Genomic DNA, 23,862 nt, shown 5'->3' on the forward strand with positions numbered 1-23,862 from the left:
CAGCACGTTGGCTAGGCACCAGTAACGTTCAATTCAGCAACACAAGCACCAGGCCCCGCACACAGAGTCCATCTAACAGGTAGGAAAGAAACGTGTGGGTAAAGAGCTCCAACATGCACCATCCACATCCTTGGGAAAGAACTGTCAATAAAAAAAAAAGGAAGTGGTTACTTTCACTAGCCAAGACGACAGATCAAATTCATCCCTTCTGATTCCATGGAAACCCTACACATCGCTTGAAGGAAAAAAAAAACGGCACAAATGAAGACTTATTTCACGTGTTGGTTCTCTAGGACAGCTGCTCATCAGAAGATTGGGGTCTGTCATGCAGCCCCAACACAGTGTTATGCTGCAGATTCAGCTGAGATGATGTCTTTTGATAGAGCAGTCTAACTGAGAGCCTCACACTGAGTTACAGGTAAGATGAATCCTATTAGAGATTAAAATGTTCCAGCATCTGAGAGTGCTAAGATTTACAATAAAACCTGAACAGTGTTCAGATTTGAAGGCTGGCAGGAAGTTTTGCAGTTAATTTTGTGTTACTCATACTACTCAAAAGACACTTCAAAGAAACAAACTAAGCACAGGTATTGTATGCACAAGAACTAAAAGCAGTGCAACTATCAAGCTTATTTATTTATTTTTTATCAAGTTGGATTTATCCCATACAGTCAGGAGGAGAATTACAACCAACGATATGAAATGCTGAGAAGTTAAAGCTGACCTCAAGATGCAGTTTTTCCTGCAGGCTTAGAAATTCTATAGGAAAGTCTATAGGAACGAAATAATTTCAAAAAGAGACTTTTTGTTTTTTAACCATTCCTCTAGCATGGTAGAAATTGGAAAAACTGATTTCCATAATCACAGCCTTTCTTGCTGAGCAGCTCAATCAAGTGCAAAATGTAACAATTTACACAGAATTTACCATGCGCTGAAGAGAAAAACAGAACGCCCTCCGTCCGGTCACATGGGAGGTCTGCGTGTCTCCACCCTGACAGAGGGGTACATCACACACAGAACGGGGTACACCATTCAATTCACATTGTGTGCAAAATGCTTATACATTTCTGCAGTTTAAAAGAAGTATAAGAGATCCAAAAAGAGGGACTCCTGCCTTCCCCACCCCACCTCCCTCCCTCCCCGCCCAGAAATTCCTTAGGCATTCGATGCACTCAGTTTAGCAAGATTTATGGCTAAATTTCTCTGTGTATGTGAGAGAACAGGGTGCTTTTGCCTTCAAAAATTTAGTAGGCAACTAAACTGAACATTATACACAGTAAGCATCTTAGTATTTTATTCATTGCATCTTTTATACAGAATAAGCTTCACTGATATTTAATCCACTGCAGTATTCTGTTGATGTAGCAACAAAGGATTACATTATAAACAAAGAACAAAATTTTACCTTTAAAAATTTTATATATATGTAATTTTTTCAGTTGACAAACAGCATCACAATTACTGAAAAAAATGAAATAAGCATGGAAGCTAAGGCCAAATTTTTTCATCTCTAATTGATAAGTTTTCTGTATTTATCATAAATATTAGAAGCTAAACGCCAGCAACTAAAAATAAACATACCTATAACTTTCTAGCAACCAGTATTCAAATAATGGAGAAAACGTACAACAAAAGAAGTTTCTTTTCACATCAGTTGACATCTGCGATCTATTTACACTATATATGTTAAAATTCCACAAGATCATGAAGGGTAAGGAATTTTAAAACAATCTGTTAACCATTTCTTAAAATGGCGCTTTTGTAACTCAAGTGTGGGTCTTTAAAATCGGTAAAACATTGAAAAACAACACACTGCAGAATGCCTATACCAAAATTACATAAAAAAAAAAGTACTCCATAAAGTGTCACTGAGATGCTCAACTGAAAATAAGATACATTTGTATTTTTATCAAGATAGATATTACTGTAAAAATGCTCACATTTAAAAAATATAGTTATTATTGTTTGTATTTCCATTAAAACTAGAAGGGACTACATGACCCAACGTACGAGGAGTTTGTATATAATGACATGCTTCCTCATTTTATAGCACTAACAAAAATAATAGAGAAAGCTCTATTATATACTTTAATAACAATGATCTAATTTCCTAGTATCCTTTAGAAGCTTTACTCTGTGGGTGTATGTGCGTGCAAGTCTGTGCACCTGTGCCTGTGTACATAACACACGCATCTCCAAGTGCATACACACACACATCCACATTCCTGCATACAACACTTGCATAATGCAAATCCTATGCAGGAACTCTGCCATGTGACAGCCAGGAGTCACATGCTGTGCTTTCTTATTATTTTTCTTCAAATGTTTTATCTGGTAAATGCAATAACACTCTCATGTTTGGCCAAATGTGTTAGTTTTTTAGCAAATCACGAAATACGTGATTTAGCCATAACATCACACACAAGAAGAACGTTACTGATGGTGAGTGCAGTGTGAAAGCTCATGAAATGGAATGTCAATTACTCTAAAAATTAGTATTCAAAGATTAGATAAATATTATGGCAAACACCTTGGACTTGATAGAAAGTTTAAAATGTAATTCACATTACAAAGACTGAAGATACTTTATGTATAGAACTTTTAAATATGGATATGACTGGCATTTATTTTTAAGCTTACTTCTATTAGAAATAGCCTTGTTTCCTGTACAGGTGATGCTTTGTCTATACCATATATAGTAGAAAAATAAATTCTTTAGCAACCTAGAAATAGTTTATAAAACTCTTGTAGTTTCATTTGCTCTGCTAAACGTGCCAATGTTAGACTGACAACTATAAATAAAAGCTATATAGACAACAGATGTAAAGTAGAACAAGTTAAGAATACTACAATTTACAGGACAGACTTTATTGTACTATTAATTCCTGTGTGCTTTGCAATAGGAATAGGGTTGACTTTTCTTTTTTTTTATGTTTTCTTAGAAAAGATAATTGCAAGAATATAACACAATATCAAGATAATTTATAATATACATGTAACTTAAAACAGCAGCCGAGTTATGGTATCATAGTAATCTTGAATGATATTCCAAGTCATAATTAGAAGTACAATACCTAGGACATAAGTGGGAGGGAAAGGCAATTTTTATTTTATGAAAATGAAGCAAATCAAACTCTTAAGAGCCTTAAGTCTCAAAATCATCTATTTACTATAATACATACAAGACGATCTTAAATCTTGTTATAAGTGAAGATTACAACAGTGACCATCATAAAGCTTTTTAAAAAAAACTACACAGAACATTCTAGCAGCTGAATGAGCCAAAACTGTCGTCTTTGCAAACCTAAAAAGGTGTATTTTGAGCATGAAAGAAAAAAAGCTGCTATGAAGTATCACAAATAGTGATCATCTATGGTCTCTCCTTTGCTACAATTTGTAACCTTCTATTTTTTTTTTTACCACTAACAAAATATTTAACCAAAAGATCTATTTAAATTAAGCAGCATTCTTTTACAGCAAAATTGGTACCAATGTAAAAGGAAAATAAATGAAAAAAAGAGATCATTAAAAAAAATGGTGCAAAAACAAAAATCAGTCATTCGAATTTTTAGTACAACATACCACAGGAAAAAAAATGAATACAAGTTCGTGATTTTATATATATACACACTCCAAAGAAGTTAATCGTCAGTACCCAAAGTATTTATTGCCATGTATTAGCAATGCATTTTTTATATCTTTAAAGGGTCACATAAAAATAGATTTAAAGAATAGATTAATTGAAGTCCTAGATTAAAACATTGTTTGGTTTAGAGAATTTTACTACAACAAAGTTCATGTTTATGTATGAAAAGTTATATAACCTTATATGAAAATGTCATGAACTATTTTCTAAACACTACATGTATTCCCAAGTGGGAAAAATTAAAATATCTAAAATATATTAGATTAAGTTTACAAGACCATCAATGATCTTTCAAACATGCAGTTGTTTACAGAATTGAGTTTTACAAAATGTTTAGTTCAGGAATGGAACATAAAGAAATAAGTAGGCAACATCAAAACTTTTGTACAGTATTTGAAATTCACTTTTACAACAAGCATGTCCTTGGTATTGTGCTGTAAGAAATAATAAGCAAGTTCACCCACCCTTAACAAACTGTCCACAGGTTTACTTACAAGTAAAGATGGAAGGTGAGGAATTGTAAAATTCTCAACAGTGCATTTTGCATTCTTCCATAAACCATCCTAAGCCTTCCGTCACATAAGTAGCCAGGAGATTACAAAATAAACTATAGCTGGGCTTTATTTGTTTACACAGAATGCTTGAATGTGAATAAAATTGCCAAAAATAGCATGTTAAATAACAAAAACAGCCACAAAGCAGGCTGTAAGCATTGAATGTTTCATAAATGTAATTTTTTAATCATTAAATTTCTATAGAAAAAATTTTATTCACAATATATTGTGACAAATTGTCACAGGAATGATATAGTGATTGCAATAAAGTATCATGCAGCAGCAGCTTTGTACTTTATAGCTATTTTTGCTTTTAAAAATTAAACCTCTCCAGTCATGCTTACCACATAGTTTTTATCTGCAGTGTGTACAAATGAGGAACACAGTACGGGATAGAACAAAAAGATGTCCAATCAGCTGGATGAGAATTATTTTTCATAAATATGAAGTACATTACTGTATCCTGAAACATGCACGTCTATAGCTTTTCTTTACTGTCCAGTGCCAGGCTGCCTGCAATCATCTCCTATTTATATGATACCAAGAGGGTCTGCTGGTAGTTGGGGCTGTATCAGCTGAGGCTGCAGCGGTGGCGGCAACTGAAGAGGTACCATTGGCTCCACCATCTGCACTGTGTTGGAAGGCGGTGGCTGACACGCCACTGGGTTCGGTGTTTCTACAATCTCTCCGTTGTAAAAGAAAAACTGACACTGTTGGATGAAGGTCTCTATAACCGACTGGTGGATTTTGGTGGTAGAAAGAAACTCTCTGTTTTCAAAATCGGGTCTCATCAAAGTAGGCCAGAAACAAATCGACAGGTTATCGGCAGTCATAAAGTTGGTTTTATATTGCTGACTAACCCTGAAATGAGAATGACATGCACAGAAATGAATTTAAAATGGTATGCAATCAACCAGAAGTATTTAAACACACACCAACATTTTGAAGTGACAATAATAAACTACAAATTCCTCAACCAGCCACAGGCTCACATGTGTTAGGAAGTCAAGTAGATTGTCTAGGAGAAGAATGTCAGAACCCGCTTCTTACTGCTGTACAGCCAGATACTGACCAACATTTATGATACTCAAAGAAAAGGGGATCACATTAGATCATATGTTAAGAAAACACACAACCAATAATACCAAGTGTTGATTACAGCACATCTCTGCATTTGTTTGTGTTTGTTTTTTTTGTTTGTTTTTGTTTTTGTTCATGCTGGCCAGCAAAAGAATTTGCCTCAGCTGTAAAGAACACATCAGTGCAAATTGGTTGGAGCAGGTACCCCAGGTCCAAGTCATTTTGAGGAAGACTAGTAGCCTACGTAAAGCTAGGTCCTCTTGTTGCATTACTGCTAGTTAATATGAAAAAAAGAAAAAAAGTACAAACAGAAGACTTCAAATGACTATCTAAATTACTCTTTAATGCAAAATGGAAGCTCTCTGGTAACAGGTTTCAACAACCATTCAGGAATAATAAAAGGAAAGGGATGGATTGCTTTAATGACTGTGGATATTCAAACGTTCAGCACGTAAAAACAATTAAATTGCTGCAATTGTGTACTTGTATACAGTTGTATACAACTTATTTAGAAAAATAGCTACTACTGTTTATTGAATCACAACCTTGAAGAAAAAAGATTTTTTTTATCCTATTTTGTTACCATGCCAATTTTTGTTACTGTACGTGTGCACTCAGAAGCCTCCTAAGTCTGTACAAAAGAAGCAGAAGGAACAGGCTCAATATTCAGCTTTATCACCCTCTCCTTACTAACTTTCAACTTGGACCTTTTTCTCCATTACAGACTCTTCCCTTGGAATGGCAATTCTGCTGTAATTCTTTCTCCCGTTCCATTTCTTTTGGTATTTAATGTTTCTAATACTATGACTTACCACAGTCACACTGCTCCAAAATCTCTATTTTGCTTCTCTGATGTAAGCAAGTAGCACTGCAACTCCTGTGATTATTGCAGCATTCTTCCAAAGCAATGTCTAATCAGACTTGGTTCGCTCATCTGCTGCTTATTAAAGCAAGCACAAATGAGCTAAATTATTATTTCTATGCTCATTTTCTTCTTGTAGTCACTTGCTGTGTTTCACAAGATGCTGAATTAGGCTGAGCCAGGATAACTATTTAACATGCCAGCAGCAGCTACTGCAACTGTAACCAAACTCTGATCAGGAAGTTAATAAATATATTATTAACTAGCAGGGGAAAGGCAAAACAAGTCACCTGGAAGTATTTTTGCAAATATTTTATCAGCAAAATTAACTATTAATATTATTCCATACACATTTTGCACAGAAGCTTCTAAACAAAGCAGCGTTTGAGCTTTAAAGAATAAAAATATTTTAAATATATAAAATATTAAAGTTCTTAAAAGTGCAGAGTGAAGCAATAAAAAAATAATTAAAAGACAGTCCATCTAATATCAGCCAACGTAATTTTAGGAAAAAAAATCCCTTCCCTATGAAACTGCAGATTTGCCAATACAAGACATGGGGAAGAGTTCCATGAAACAAAATTAACCTAATACTGTCCAGCTCCAACAAAAGGGGGAATTCTTTCCCTATTCTCTCTCCCTACCACATGCAGAGAAGTACAGGCTTCTCTACTTACACTCGTTATGTTTGGCACCTGTCACACCCCTCTGTGAGCCAATCTGTTTAGTAAAACAGCACAACACTACCCTAGGAAAGCAGATTTTGTTTATTTGTTTCACTTTGTTTTTATGTTTTTCCAATTAATAAATTCAACCTCAGTTCCAGATTTCCAGAACTTCACGGGAACAACTGAAAGGGAGATTGTGGAAATGAGATGAGGAAGGAACTGACAGGTTGTTACTCTGCCTCATCTGCCAATTAATGCACAGGTTTACACACCAGACTATTATCATAAACACTGGAATTAAAGAACATTATTCAATGTCAAGACAATCTATATAAACCAAGATAGTTTAAAAAATAAAAAAATTCTTTAAGCAGGGATCAATCTGAGTGCCACAGAGATCAGTTCCTTAGTCTACCATTATCACACCTCAAGAAAAAGAAGCTTCTCCTGGTGAGTTCATTACTATTTTATTAATTACATAAAATTCCATGAAATATGTATAAAGTTTACGAAGTAATACATTTCTAGGTCAAATTAATTCACTAGAATCTACTCAAATGGTTTGATACCACAAAAAAAAAAAAAAAAAAAAAATGCTCCGAATTCAAAAGCCTTGTAACAAAGTGTGTCTCTTACTGGTTGGGGAACTGCATTTGGAAAACAGTTCACTTGGGAAAGAAGTGACACTAAGAAAGAGAAAAACAGAAGTTCCCAAAAAAAAGGTAAACATCGTGTTGAAACATAGAAACAAAAGAATTTCAAGATACAACACAAGTACCAGATTACTCTGATGAGCTCTTGCCCTCTAACCAATGGTTGGGCTTGATGATCTTCAAGGCCTTTACTAATCTAAATGATTCTATAAACTTTGTAAACATTATTTTGATGACAGGAAAAGGTTCAGAAAAAGAATGAGCCTAAGTTTGGAAATTCTACCTCTCTGCAAGGAATGGATTCACTGGATCAATTTCCCTAGGTTGGTGCTGTATGAACTACAGGAGAGAAACAGAGCCTGATGAATTCTAGAATACTTGTAAGCATGATGGGTTGGTTGCTTCTGACATAAGACTCTTCTCGGGCAGAAGATAAACTAAACTAAAATACTCTGTGCTCTAAGTAACATCACAATTTCATCTAGAAGTGACTAGGGAGAGTTGCATGAAAAATCTGGTGTTAATAAACCTGCCAAACAAGTAAGCTATTCCACTGGGAACACACAATTCCTGTATTACAGTAGACAAGACAAAGGTAACAGATACATTTGTCGTGCAAAAATAGACAGAAAAAAACTTTAGTAACTTGTCAGTGACTTATTTTGCTGATCAGCAAGAGCAGACTGCACGAATTTCTGACAGCTGGCTGTAGTCCATAGATTGAAAAGCTGTGAAAACCGTAGTAAACACTACAATTATGGCTATAAGAAAATATTTTCACTCATTTACAATGCATGTATAGTGGTAATTATAAAGGATAGGCTTGTATTTTAGCATGCGCATTACTTATTCCAAATTGTGTGAGGGTACACAAATACTGCCTCTCAACCTGTTTTGAATAAATCTGGTCCAAAGGATATTGGGATACCATTCCTGAGTAAAAGTAATATTCATATTATTTTTATTATATAAATATTATGTCTCCTACCATACTTTCCCCATACTACTTCAGAATCTTCTTGTAAGTGCTTAGCAAATGTCTATTCATCTTCTTTTATAATCATTCAAAATGAAAATGTAGAGTCTGTATTTCAACCTTGCTATTTCTCTTGACCCTACCATCTTCGTCCACTCCAAACTCTTCAGGCTGTATACCCTGTATACCTATGATCAGACTTCGAAAGCTGTACAACCACGTTTTCCATAGTCTTCAGAAGCACACTGTGCTGTATTAACTCTTATGTATAAAGGGAGCCATTATAAAAGAAAAAATTAAAGCCAGTGTCAATACAACACCATCCTGTTTCAACAGTCTTTAAAACTCACTTCTACTTCCAATTAATCAACCACAATTAGACAGCTAGCACACTATGAAAGGTACTTATCACACTGAAGAAATATTCATCTCATCGCTGCTATTTACTGCATTCTCATGGTTTTGTATGTCTAGAGCAAAGTCGTCGGGACAGTACTCGCATTCTTTGTTTCAATAACAAAGTCCTATGCTTGTGGATATACCAAAATAGTACCAATCACAACCACTCACTATTAACCATACAACAATAGCACATTCCTCACCCTGCTGACATATGAAACAAAAACTAAACATTGAAAATAAGAGTTCTCTTTACAAACTGCTCAGTCATGTAGAAGAGTGTTTTAGCTCATTTAATGAGAAATTCATCCAAAAAACACATTTCAACTTCCATCATATACTAACAATAATTCACCACTAGTTAATCTCTTAAAAATAAATACAGACTATAAAGAATTTAGTTACAAGAACAGGTCTGAGTTTCTTTTAAGATCCTGTATCTACCTCCATACATATGCAACTGTTTATGCTCAGGCAGTTCTCTTGCTTAATGGAACACACCTGCCACTGCAAATGAGAAGAAAAATGACAGCCTCTCGTACTTAAGAAAACATTATTTTGTTACTAGCAACCTGTATGTGCATCAATCATCTTTAAAAGGATGAGAACGGACCGGAGAGCAAAGGCCAATATACATCACTTCTGTTCTCCAGTAAGTTCTGTGATGAATATATTTCATTCCTCTGTGTATGTGCATGCATTAGAACCTATTCAGGATTTTTTACAATTGCGTTTAGCTCTTTTACTTGCAGCAATCTGGGTACTTGACACTGCATTTAGACTTTTGGTACACTCAACTGTGCTATGCAAACAGGTGACCAGCTGATAAATACTGACAACTGCAAGACTGACACTATTCCACTGAATTCAAGTGACATCCAAGTTCCTATCTGGTCCATTAAGAACTACTGAAACATTTCAGGTGACTTATCTAATAACTGTGTCAACTTTGTGATGTTTCGTTTTACCTCAGCACATCTTTCAAGTCTGTAATATAAAAATGCATGGAATAATTCTAATTATATGATTCTGTCTATTTTAGGGCTAGAAAACCGAATTTTTATTTGGAAAAACTACAACGGAAAAAATCGATGCATTCCCCTGCAAAGGAAAATGAGTAACTTCATAAAGCCTTACAAAGCTATAGCTGTGATTGAGAGAAGTGTAAAGTAGGTGCCTAAACATCAAAGTTTCTCATATATTCAATGAAAATAAAATTGTAGAATCATTTAGGTTGGAAAAGACCTTTAGGATCATCAAGTCCAGCCATCCACTTAACACTAGAAATCTACTGCTAAACCATGTCTCTGCGTGCCACATCCACATATCTCAAATATGTCAAGGGACGGGGTCTTCACCACCTCCCTGGGCAGCCTGTTCCAAAGCCTAACCACCCGTTCCATGAAGAAGTTCTGCCTGATATCCAAATTTAAACCTCCCCGCCACAACTTGAGGCTATTGCCTCACATCCTAGTCACTTGCCACCTGAAAAAAGAGAGATCACCCTCCTCTTCTCCAAACTAGACAACTGCAGTTCCTTCAGTCTCTCCTCATAACTCTTAATAATGTAGTTAACTATCTGATTTAGTGGATTTCAGAGAATCCGCTGTTTTAGATGATAAGAAAAAGCTAGTCTTTCTATATTTTTTTTTTATGACTGCATATTGTACACTTGCATACATAAAGGGTCAGATCAGATAGTATACATCTACAGGTATTAAGATTATTTTTTTTTTTTTTTTTTTAAAAAGAAAGCCATTACATTTCCATGCAAGAGGCAAGACTTAGGATACAAATGTAAGCAATTTACCGCTACTTATAGCTTTGTTCTACATTTTAGTCATTCAGCGGGTGTTTTTAGTGCTACATTTTAGATGCTGATTGAAGCTGACCTTGATTTAATGGGCAGGGAGGTGGGGGGGATCAGGCCAAATGACCTCCATGTTCCTTCAAACCTATATCAGTCTATAACATTAATAGCTACTTCCTTAGAAAAGAGATCTGCAACAATTGTGCAGATTTTTTCTTTCAGCTTTTTTGTGATATACAACAATTAACAGTTACTAATACATTTATTTTTCAATTGTTACAAATTAAAAAAAAATAGTAGAAAATACTAAACCTGTTTAGATGCGTTATCACATATTTGAAGACATCGTAGTTCACTGGGTGGAACTTCTTCACAATTTCCTTTAACTCATGGAGCCGTTCTGTCCTATCCAAGATCTCTGTAAAAACAAGCGACATTTTCTCATACATTTAGAAAAAAATTCTGAATAGCGTTGCTGTCTTTTTCCTACTATAAAAAGGTACAGATAAGATACCCACAGAGAAATACCAAGTGAGAAAGTATTTAATAAAATCCCTATTTACATATACTTTAAAAAGAATAACGTTTTCATCATAGAGAGCAAGCCATCTAAACACAAAAAGACTTTTCTGTATTTACATGGATTTATTTATTTGTAACAGCAGACTGTTAGCACTTAACTCATTGGCTTGCAGAATAATAACCAACAATGTGACAGGGTCATGCTTGCAAAATATTGTGACAATATACCTAAAAGATTTATACAGGCCCAAGTTTCACGAAGATTTGGGTTATGGAAGACTTTAACAAACTTAGAAAGACTTAAGCTTACCAGTCAAATAATAAACAATTATGAATAAGCCTGGTGCAGCTATTTTAAGTATACTATTTAAAGGAGAACAGAGCTTTACACAGGCCCAAGGAATATTAATTTGGGTTTAAAAGAAGAAGCAAACAATAGTAAAAGGACTACGGAATAAAATAAATTATGAAAATTTAGAACAGATCAGCGCTACTTCTGACACCAAATTATATACAGTGAGAAGCTGATACTGGTTTAAAACTTGAAATGAACTCGCAGTTGGGTTCAGACAGTTCAGGATCGACAAACTAAATTCCAGAACTTACCAGTTTTATAGTCGAAAAATGGGGAATCAAGACTCTCTTGCAACCAAATTGTTGGCACAGGTGTGAGAACTAGAAGAATCCATACTATCCCACCAAATATTCACATATGAAAGAACACTAGCTCCCTCTCTCAAAATTACATTCCATAAATTGCTATTGTACATTATCACATTTTTGCCATATCCTACTGTGTAAAAAGGTTTGTTTCAAAAGAAAGACTTCAATTCTTATTTAAGCTTCGTATGCTACAGGTAAGTAATATGTAATTATCAAAGCCTGTCCCACTCGTCTCAGAAAATCTCAAACCTAAATGAATAGAAGAAATTATTAGGGTAAAATATAACACTTCTGCTAAAACACTTTTGAAAATACCACTAAAATATTGTAAACAATACATTCTGCAGAATGTACTTCCGTTCCATGACGACTCATATCTGAAAAGGAATACAAGCTCAACTCTAATTTGACGTACCCTAGTACATAGTACCCTAGCCTTAAAGTAACATTAAATGTTTCAATGTACCCCAAATAGAAATGTAATGAGGTATCAATTGCATTGGAAAACAGTAAAACCAATGGAATAGCTTATTGCATATTCTAAGCTAGTGCATGTTTTGACTGAAGTTTAAGTAATCAAGAAAAAAATAAAACCTAACCAGAAATATAGTAAATAAGGGATTTGCCTGAAAAGTACAGCAAAAATATTAAAAAAATATTAAAAATAAGTGTTGTCATACAAAAAAGTGTTGTCATACAAAAAAGTGTTGTCATACATAAAAATAAGAGTTGTCATACAAAAATATAAAATTTCTAAGGGAATATACTTAAATCAAGTCCAGGCCCAAGCCTTAGGTTTACAATGATATTTTCATATTTTGAACAAAAAGCAGTATGAATATTGGATGTCACAGCTGTATCCTGCAAAAACGAATAGCAGTGCTTTTCTAAAACAGTTTGCTGGCACCCAGAAATGATCCCAAGAGGGATAGATACTCTTTAAGAAAAGGGAACAATTTAGTCATATTTTCACTGAAAGCTTTTGAAGCATTTGTAAACACAGTTAACCATTTCATCTTACATGAAGTTCAAAAAGAATTAAAAAAATCTCAGATTTACCATAATATTCCATATACATGTCAGATTTCTACAGACTACTTTGAATGGAAGCCATGATGAATTCAAGGGGCGTTTCCCCCACATACACACCTGCTTAACAACTACATAACTAACTACATTAGATTTCCAAGAGTTTTCATCATATGCAGCACTAATACAGAATTAAAAAAAGAAAAAGGAGATTGCTTCAATTAAATTTCCTAGGTAAACTGGAAATAATAGGCCACAACTTATTCAGAAAAAAACTAATGTAACAAGTCTACTTCATCATATAGTTCCATCACTTTGAAAGCTTTGAAAGAACGTTAACAAGAAATGGGTACACCTAAGCAATTATAAAAAATAAAGAAAAATCAATGCAGCTAGCCCTTTCAACTACAATGAACTAAAAATTGCAATAAGGGCAATCAATGTGAAAAAATAAAAATCAAACAAGATTATTACTTACTTGATGTTTCTAACAACTCTTGGTGTAAAGAGTAAGGAATTAATGGATCTGGCAAATCTGCAAAAAAAGCTTTAAGAGCCCAGCCACAGCATTTACTGTCACTTCCATAGACTCTAGACTGATATCATGATCTGTAAGACAAAATTAAACAGCACTGTAAGTAAAACCTACAGCTATCCTTTATAGCATTTTATGAAAGCAAGAATTTATTGAAAATGCTGGAGATGAAAATGTCGCCAAATATTTGTCAAAAACACACGACAGGGTGAGTCAGTGGGTAAGATACCATCACTTCGACACACGTGAAATCAAATTTAACAAGTCTGACAGTATTAAGAAAGCAGATCAGAAAAAAAGTTGTCTAACTCTGTGTGGATCTAAATCACTTCTATTTGACATTAACTATTTTCTGAAAATTTATTTTGCCCAAGAATGAGTTTTAAGATCTATTTCCCCAAATTTTGTTAAAAACTGGCAAAATTTGCTGAGTTCATGTAGCCACATGAACAAGATCACAAAGCCTTTTAAGCAAGGACAATAACACATGCAATAACAACGCAGTGATTCTACATTGCCATATAACCTACTGCTAAATTCCCAAATAACAGAAGCCTCGTTTTATAACTAGAGATTTTTTTTAAATAAATTTTATAACATTGTAGAAGTCATGCCAGATAATTTTAAAACTTTTCTAAAGTCCACTCCACCCATAACATCATTTAATATAGTGACATCTAGCATTATATTCAGATTATCTGAAATAGCACAAAATGAGGCATTAAAAAAAATGTAAATTTATTCTCCTTATCATCTAGGAGGAATTTTTTCATCTATTTTATCTATTTCACACAGATTCAATTTCATAACTAATATCCAAGAGGGCTCTTAAAATATGATTTTTTTTCTTTTTGAAAGATCAACTTTGATCATAAATAAAACGAAAAAGCAGAAAGAAAAAATAATGCTGACCCTTCTCAATACACCCAAATGAACAGCATTATTCACTGATCATATTCCAGTACATTCCAGCATGAGAAAGGTGGTATTACAAATTCATTATCAAGATTTAACTGTTAATCCATATTATTCAGAGGGCTTTCAATAAAATAATTATCAAAAAGTTCTACATTCAGGGGACGTGCGAGAGGGAAGTGAATGCTTTAATGCCTAGGACTGGTGAGCACTTCAGACTGCAGTTAAACTCATTTATACAACTAGAATAGCACCTACAAATTCCACAAGCAGCACTTAAAATCAGTTTTAACATTAATTGGCTACAAGATTTGATCCCATCCTTAGTTTACACACAGCTTCAGTAGTTACAACCTGAACTGTATCAGTACAGCCTACCAGAGCACTAAGCACTCGGTACTACAGAAATCAGTTTGAAAGTGATTTATTTACACTGAAAGTGACTCATTTACACTGACTGCACTATCTTATAAATCCATAGTGAATTCAAGTTGTTTCGGCTTTAAATAATAAAACAGGGCATTACCTTGATCAAACTGCTTCTGAATGTTGTCTTGATCTGTTTTATTACCACTGACACGGTACAGGCCTTCAGTACATAATCCTTAGGAGGGAAAAAACAGTTATAAAACAAGGTTATGTACTACAGAGCAAAACAGAGCCAGTCATAATTATTTATTCAGAAGCCGTAAGTAGGAACATAAATCTAAGTGCCTAAAAAGTTACATGGTAGTACTATATCAGTGTAATTGTTATCAAAATGGGAAATACCAATTGTCTTTTGATTACACTACTCCATTTAGAGCAAGTCAGGAGAGGAGCAAAGTGTTAGGAAGCATAAGTCAGGAGAAGAGAAAAGTGTTAGGAAGCAGAGGTTCTCCAGGCTACTCATTATTACCTTGCCTTACTATGTGTTACAGAGTTGTCATAATTCTAGCAGCCACCCTAGGTAAATAACATTACAATACAGATCCACACCTTTATTATGAACACACAAACACAGAGACACACACTCACAATCGCTCGCTCCACCCCATTGATTATGCATCCTATCACATCGCTATCTGTTTTGCCCACAGCTACTCGCTAAACGAAAGCATCCAGCCTGCTAATCGCAGCTACCCATAATCTTTTTCTTTGGCGATTTGGAAACCATTAAGGAAAACAACCAGTTCATAGTCCAGAGTTCTCCATATTTACAGGTGCAAAATTATCTATATGCTACATCTCCATAGCATTACATGCTTTTATTTAAAAAATTCCAGTTTTAGAGCTCTATGAAGTTTCTTGGCTCTTCACCATCAGCCCAGTAACCAAATGCATTTTACACTATAAAGTCAATACAGCAACTCCTTGGTCACACCTCAGTCTCAGAGCGTGTAAGTTACCAACACACACTAGGAATTCCTGCTCACACGCTCCAAGTACAGAATGCACTTAACTACTTCATACAGCTGGGAACGTTGCATCAATTCATTTGGCAATTATCACTCTTCTAACTCCATTTCTCCCTCTTTATGCCTCCACAACTCACACATCTCTTTTACAGGCTCCATCAAAGCTACTGTAGCAACTTCTGAGTATTTCTTCTTCAATAAACCTTCCATTTAGCTTTCCAAATCCGTAGCCAAGAATCTTTTCTTGTAAGTATTTACCAGAACTGTCCCTTCAAAAAACAGAGCGCTATTCGCTGATTTCCTCAAAAAGCAACAGGAGATACAAATTGGTGGCACAGGGCAAAATGGGGAATTCAACGATTTCCACAGCTGGAGGGGTTTCAAACCTGCCTTCAAAAATGTGCCCCAAATGCTGTGAAACAGAAATACGTTGTTTTTCTTGCTGAAGTTGTAAATAAAGGAATAAAAGAAAATAAAAAAATCGCTGGTAGATAAGAACAAGCTAGGATCATTTAGTACAGGAGAACTCTGAGTTAGATCCCCCACAGCCCCAGGGTATTCTGTGCTTTATCCAACTACCATTCCATTTCTTTCTGCACAAAGGGAAATGAATCTGCTGCAACAGCATTTTCTGTGAAGTCTGATTCAGTCACTGTTTAGTAAGAGAGTTTAAACCTTGAATACTTGGACTGGGCTGCTGTGGATACAGAGATGCTCTGTGGTAGTATCTGGTGTTTTTTTCCCCCCTATTTCACCACACAGTAGACACCTCTTTGCTCAGACCACTACAGCTCTGAGATACTGGAAAAGCTAACACAGTACTTCTGAAAATTTTCAGGAGATGCCTACTAAATTTAGGCATCTTCTTCCAAGAACAGCAGCTAAGTGCTGCAATTCTGGATTACGCTAACTGAATTTGTGTCTTACATTCCTCATACAAAAATAATTTTTCCTGCTCTTATATTCTAGAAAATAACACCTCATGAAACAGTTGGTGAACTGTCAGTATGCTGTTATTCTAAGGCACGTGCAGAAAAAAGTTTGTTCTATTTGTGTGCATACGTGCACTTAGAAGTCCAATGATGTGACTTTTAAGCAATACTTCAATTCTCTGATTTTTGTTGGTTTTGCTGTTGTTTGTTTGTTGTTACTATCCAAGCAGGTCTCTGAAATGTTTGTTACATCAAGATCTTCAAGTATGATGCCGTAGTTCACCCATCTAAACTTGACAGCTCTCCTTCTGAGGTTCATGTGGTCTGTGGAGGGACCAAAGCAGACCAAGGCCTGCCCAGCACAATATCCCGTTTCCACACCAGTACACAGGACATACTTGAGGGGAGAGGTAGGAGCAGCAGGAGACGAAGGGAGCAAGTTTTCTGTGGTGTATCCTCCCATCTTCCTACGAGTGCTTTTGCATAAGGAGTTGTAATCACCATTTGAGGATTTATCCTCCACTAATACAGCTAAAATCCCTTTAAGTCATTTATTATGGTCTTTACAACAACTCATGGCAGAGAGCTGCTTCGTAACTCAGTAACATACAGCATGAAAACATACCGGTTTTATGCTCAGTATCTGAAGATTTCATGATTTTTTTTCTTGTGTTAACAAGCAGTGAGTTCTCTACTCTGTCAGCACCAATCATGGTTTTTTTTGTTTTATTTTTTAATTTATAATTTCCCTTCCTCTGAAATTTTCTAAGCTGATCGGTTTAGTCGTTCTTAAACTGAAAGTTACCATTACCGTCCTGTGCTGTATCTTTTCCAAATTCTTTTCTACTCTAAGGCAGATGGATCCAAACTGTAAGCCCTATTAAAGCTGTGTGCATAACATGGAATTACACTATAGGATCGTTTTCCCCATACGCTCTCTTTTCAATTCTTTCAGTTCTTTTTGCTTGTTTGACACCACGTATTGAGAGTAGATGTTTTCAGACAGCTTCTCTGATGATTTTAAAGCCTTCTGCGGAGTGACAACAGCTATACTAATATTTAGCCTGCCTAAGAGTCACACAGTAGCTGCCAACTTGGCATCTGTAGCCAGGTTCTCGCTCTCATTGTACTGCCTCCATTTCTGAACGCGTGCCATCTCATCACAGACTGTCTGTTTCTCCCCAGTCTAATTCCTTCCCCTACAGTGACCAACTGAATTTTTCAGGAGTCATTTGCTACTACAGCAGCCAAGATGATCATTCTTAGAGTTACCCCTGTAAATTTTGCGATCTCTGCCACTCCATAATTTTATTCCACAGATTGACCTAGTGTACCTCTTCTCAACCACAATGCCAGCCAGCCTACACAGGACTAAAGGAACCTCCACCTGACTGAGCCAGACCAGTAATTTCGATGTACACCAAGAATGTATGTACCGACAGAGCAAGGAATGCAAATTCTTTTCAAGTAAGAGAAGTGTAACGCTAACTTAAATGATGTAAACACATTTAAAATTCTACATTTAAAACTTTCTTAATCTGTGCACAGAACACTGGCATTTAAAGAATCACGACTTTCAATTCACACACTCCAAAACAGAACCAAAAATCAATGTTTGCCTGCTTTTTGCAATAATGTATAAACTATTGCAATGTTCAATAAAAAGGAATCAGTATAAAGAAAATAAGCAGTACTTTCAGGAAGACTCAAAAATAGGAAGTTCTCATCCGATACTGAATTAACAGTTCTATAACCTTCATTAGCCAACTATTAAACAAGCTCTCAACCATTTTATGAACTACTACTCAATCTCCTACTTCATGGCCAGTTCATTTACAAAACAAAAAACAACTTCAATTAAAATGACACGAGAAAAAGCAATTCACTTTTTCCGCGCTTGCCAAAGCAAACAGGCACATTCTTTACTTCATTAAAAATGGGCTAGATCTGAAGATACTATAATTTTGTTTGGTCGCTGGGCACGGAGGAAGGTAGGGGAATAAGAGCAGCAGCTAACCAGAAGTACTGACATCGTGGTCTTGTCTGCATTGTTTAGAAATTCTTTACATAATTCCCATGATGTTTCCTTTGAAGAGATACCTTAATTAGCAATACAGCTCAAGTGCACAACATGTGTTTATGAATATTTCAAAACATATTTGTTTACAGCTTTTAATGATTCTCACACACTAATAAATTAACACGTGTGCTCCTCCCTCCATCCGTCTGGTAGTCACTCTTCCTTCAGAAGAAACAACTGATGCCTGTTTTCCCCTCCTCTTGCGTTTCAACAATTTCCTCCCTGCTGATTAATTCCAAAGTTGCAATGCCCGAGTTGAAGTCATCACAAAATTACTCTGGTTGGAAGGGACCTCAGGAGATCACCTACTCCAACCTCCTGCTCAAACAAGGGTCAACGCTGAATTCAGATTAAGTTGTGTAGGTCTTTGTCTAATCTGATCCTGAATACCTCCAAGGACAGAGAGCCCACAAACACTTGGAGTAACCTGAACCAGTGTTTAATTAAGCCTCAGAAAAAGATTTTTCTCCCATCTAGTAGGAACCTCCAATTTTAATGACTTGTTTCTAGTTCTCCTGCCATGCACGTCAGTGCTTTAGCCTGGCTCCATCACCTCAGCTATCTCCTCAGAGGCATGAGAGAGCTACTTTCCTTAGCCTTTCTCTCTCCAAACTGCGCCAATCCAGTTCCCATTACCTTTCCTCACATGTCATGACCTCCAGACCCTGACCCTCTTTCTGCTAGTCTCACTCAAGTTTGTCTACACCTTTCTTGTAGTATTTCAGATGAATTTCAGATGAAGTCTAACAAGTCCTGAGAAAAGAAGAACAATTACTTTAAGTTACTGCCTACCCTTCTGTTGGGTCAGTCCAATACATCCTCAGCCACCTTGGTTAGCACAGGATGCCCTACTGACTCGTGCTTGGTCTATCTATCACCAGCACCCCCCAGATCCTGTCCAGCTGCACTTACCAGTTGCATAAAGTCAAGCACTAAATTTCTTAAATGGCAAACCGTGCTAGTATTCATAATATTAATTTGATGCCTCCTGACTTGGTAAACAGACTGAAATGTCATTTGTATCATGCTTTTCACCTATTATTTAAAATGTATGCCAATAAAAAATCCAAAACGCAAATTAAAGCAATACTTAAATATTTACAAAGCTTGTATATTAATATGACTAGTTAGCATGAATAGGTTTAGCCAAAATTATTAGAAGTCTGGGAAAGCTAAAAATAATCAACAACTGTACGTGTTTGGTAACAGATAAACAGAACTTGAAAATAAATTGGCAGCATATAAGACAGCATAAAAACGTCACTACGTAACTATATCAAAATACTCTATGAACTTGCAATAAACACTAACTTTTCACACTTAAATTTTAGAAAAGAATTACCATTCAATAGGTATTTTTACCTTGTTTTACAATTATAAAATTCAATCATACCAACAACATTGAGCCAGAAAACATTACTTTTGTTTAAAATAAGGATTTAATTAGCCTTCAGAAACTTGTGTTCCTCTCTCTCAAACCAAATTGACTACTTTTGAGCCTGGGAAGCTATGCAAAATTCATGTAATACTAGAGAACTCTGAAAAAATATACTTCTTACACTTCACATGGCAATTCTTAAAGAGAAATGCACAATCACAGAATTCATGCTATTAATATTGTTAACAAACAGTTGAGCTTCAAAAATAATCTGAACTCTGCTGCCTATGCAAAGAAAAAACAAGATGTATTAAAAATAAGTAATGGTCTACATAGTTTTAGAGTAGCAGCTCTAGTTTTGAACCCAGCTATGCTTCTGTGAGCATTTCCATAAATCTGGTTTGCAGGACACCACTCCTTATTTTAAGTGATGTAACAAAATGACCTTCTATTCATTCCATCAGGAGAAAGCAACAAACGCACCACAAGAACTGTATCCTCAAACCTCCTTTTAGAAGCCTGCAGCTGAAAATAACTACTCATGTCAAAAAGTCAATTTCAGTAGCTACCCTCAAAAGCAAGTTACATAGCGATTTAAGGTGACAGAGGTAAAAGCATACAAACATCAACAGGTTATGCACTACACAATACCACCAGTGATTATAAAAGTACTTATATAGTCTGTAAAAGGTTACAGGTAAGACTGTAATATCTTTACCAGAAAAGTAAGTTTTCCCAAACACATATCTTTATACCAAGATGTTTAGTGGAAGGGTTGTTAATTCACCATTATCAAGTTACTTACCTGAGAGTTAAATTTTTTTTCGATCATCTCATTCAATGAATCAACAAGAGCAAGCACTGACAACCAACCAAAGATTACTCATCCTGCTACAATTATAATGAATTCAAAAATGAAAGGCTTGGGTAGAGGAAACATTTGCCTATAATCATGGACAACATATGAATACCCACATAGAGTTTGTTTATAGTATTTAGGCAAGTTTTCCTCATTCCTTACCCAGAAACGTCAGTATTATTAAATTTAAGATAATCTTACATGATATCGTATATTTTTTTAAACAATAGGTTCCAACAAAGCAAAATATTATGGGCTATTCCTGCTTTGTGGTATTAGCATCAACAACAGTACACACTGCTGCCAAACTGCGGGTTCTGATACACACTTACTACTTACTAGGTTTAGATCTGCTCAAGCATTAAACACTTCACTCCCTCAGTTTCTACTTTTAGTGCTGCTATCAAGAAAAGTTTCCAAAGAAATTTGAGCCATTGATCATCTTTGAAAAGCAGAAATTATTTGACTCCACAGAGCAAAATCAGTCCAGAGTAAAAATTCTTGCTGGAAAATATCTACCCAAACAGGAACACACAGGAAGTACCTTCGTGCGTACGTATCTACACACGTATACCTGAAGATCCCTTATCTTCAGCAGATCTAGCTTTACCCTGACAGGATTCCTATGGCACCTTCCGACAAATAACTCATTGAGTTAGAAAAGACTAGAATTTTCACCTCCTGGATTCACTTCAATTTGTCCAAATTATTCCTCTTCCACTGATAAATACTCATGTTTTTAAATGTGAGGGTATTCCAAAGCACCATGATAAAACAGAAAAATCCATTGGCATTTTCTACATGCTGTCAATTCTTTATGGTTTAAGTTGAGCAAGAATCTTCAAGAACAGTTTCTGATCTTATCTGAGCATCCGGAGCGAAACACAGAAAACTGCGTTCTACACTGGGTACTTTTTAGCCTCAGTCACAATTCAGAAAAGTGGGCATAAAGCACCATCTTCTATAATTTCATGAGGCAGGGAGAGGAAACATGAAAGTTTGAGATTAGCCCTTCAATTTAAGGTTAACTGTATCTTCATAAAAAGCTGTAATTCAGCCACAATGCAAATTACATGTGATAATATAAAGGCAAGGAGCTGAACTCCATGAACTTCTATGATTCTATGTACCTTAAAGGGAAGCTAAACAAGTATGTCCTCCGTAAAACAAATATACTGATTAGCTTCACTGAAGCAGAGATGGAGGAGACTACAGATCTTGATTAAAAAGAAAGATGATGATAGTAAACATGGGTATGTCTGATGAGTCAGTCAGCACTAACATTAGGCTGACTCGCTAAGAGACAGCTGAAGTATTGGAGGACTCCCCAGGGGCAAGCAGCTGATATGATAGCTTTATGGAACGGAACTGGTACCGTTCTGGACTCCAGGCTGAAGCTAATAGATCTTGACTTGCCTTCTGCAGACTGATCACCTCCAAAACTGTATTGATGGGATTTTCTACCAGATAGTCCCAAAGTCAATGATGGGAGTCTATTTCAGCAGAGGACTTGAAGGCAATGCAAGTGAAATTTTAATTTCCCTTGTAGCATGCTTCTCTCAAAGAAGGCAAAAATAGGTTCTATCACTAGAGAAGGCTGCACGAAAACTAGAATGCATGGTTTGAATCTCATCCGATATCTAGAGAATATTAACCTAATATAAAAATAACACACCACCAATAAAATTCCCACACCCAAGTACGGGAGCTGAAAAGAACAACCAAAACTCCTTATACAGAATCTGGAGTAGGACAAGAAAAATTAATTCAGATCAAAAGCAGAGGCTTTGTTCCATCTTTTCCAAATGATTAACAGAAACAGCAGGACAACAGTCTTCACAGTCACACACAAAGCACACAGATGGCTCAAGGTTTGTGCCTCTTACACATATGGCCAGAATTAAAATCCTCCAGCTTTCAGTACCTGCTCAGCAGCAGACCAGGAGAACCAGCATACAAGCAATACCTCCCCAGCCACCACTTCTGAAGAGACCCACACATTCTGAACCCACCAGCAGCTTAACTGAACACCTTATCCTTCAAAGACAGGTCATTAGAGGAGACAAAAAGTGTTAGATCTACTGGATGCTTCAGTTATCTGATAATTATGAGGAAAAAAGATTACTATTCATGTTTCCTCTCCATTACATTTCTCTCTCTCTCCCTCCACAAACTGGTAAAAATAATCCATTCAGAGAAATACTAGATTTTCTCTTAAAGGTCTCCCACAAAGTCAACAGATAACAGACAACAATACTTTCAAGAAAAAGGAACTCTCTTTAGATCCAAATCTATAATTTTGGGGTTTGAAAGTATACTTACAAAGTTACACACGCTCAAATTTAGGATATTACTTCTAGATTCTACAGACTTTTTTTTACAAGTCATTTTTTTCTACCAAGACACTACTGGCGAAACGTCTGTTCTAAATAGCTGTATATAGTAGGTGTATATAGCCATTCTTAAAGAACATAAATTCAGACCATGAGTCGCCCTTTTTTATTTATGCTGCATACAACAGCAAGCAAATTATATATTAGATGATGTATACCACTCTATTACTCCTTGCTCTTCTTTCTCCTTCCCCATTTTTTTCCAGGTGAGGAGGGGAAAGTAAGAGGGATGAAAATACCGCTCTTACCTGCAGGCAAAGAATCAATAGGAGGTAAAGGTTAAAGACAGATATACTTACATCTTTGACTCCCAAAAGATCACTGCCTGAGGTTTCACGTATTTTTTTTATTATTATTATTGTAATAATGCACTACAGCAGTTGTCAGAAACAGCCATTAGGCTTACTGCCTGTAGTAGACCTTTTGGAAATGCTTACTATTCTCATACCTGGCAATAAAATTGAATTTCAGAAAGGAAAATCTTCAGTTTTATTCTTGCTAAAAGTTACTG

The 23,862-nt window shown here is 35.7% G+C and overlaps 1 protein-coding gene across 1 annotated transcript in view; it reads right to left on the reverse strand.

The window, feature by feature from the left end:
- Nucleotides 1–1,267: 1,267 nt before the first annotated feature.
- The window catches only part of ARHGAP5 (Rho GTPase activating protein 5), a 48,274-nt gene continuing 25,679 nt past the window's right edge, over nucleotides 1,268–23,862 (reverse strand). The window contains 5 exon segments of the mRNA XM_066997236.1: nucleotides 1,268–5,061; nucleotides 10,961–11,066; nucleotides 13,341–13,418; nucleotides 13,421–13,471; nucleotides 14,839–14,916. Of these exon segments, the coding sequence (XP_066853337.1) occupies nucleotides 4,731–5,061; nucleotides 10,961–11,066; nucleotides 13,341–13,418; nucleotides 13,421–13,471; nucleotides 14,839–14,916 (644 nt within the window). The 3' untranslated portion in view covers nucleotides 1,268–4,730.

This window comes from Anser cygnoides, chromosome 5 (assembly GCF_040182565.1).
Source record: "Anser cygnoides isolate HZ-2024a breed goose chromosome 5, Taihu_goose_T2T_genome, whole genome shotgun sequence".
NCBI lineage: Eukaryota > Metazoa > Chordata > Aves > Anseriformes > Anatidae > Anser > Anser cygnoides.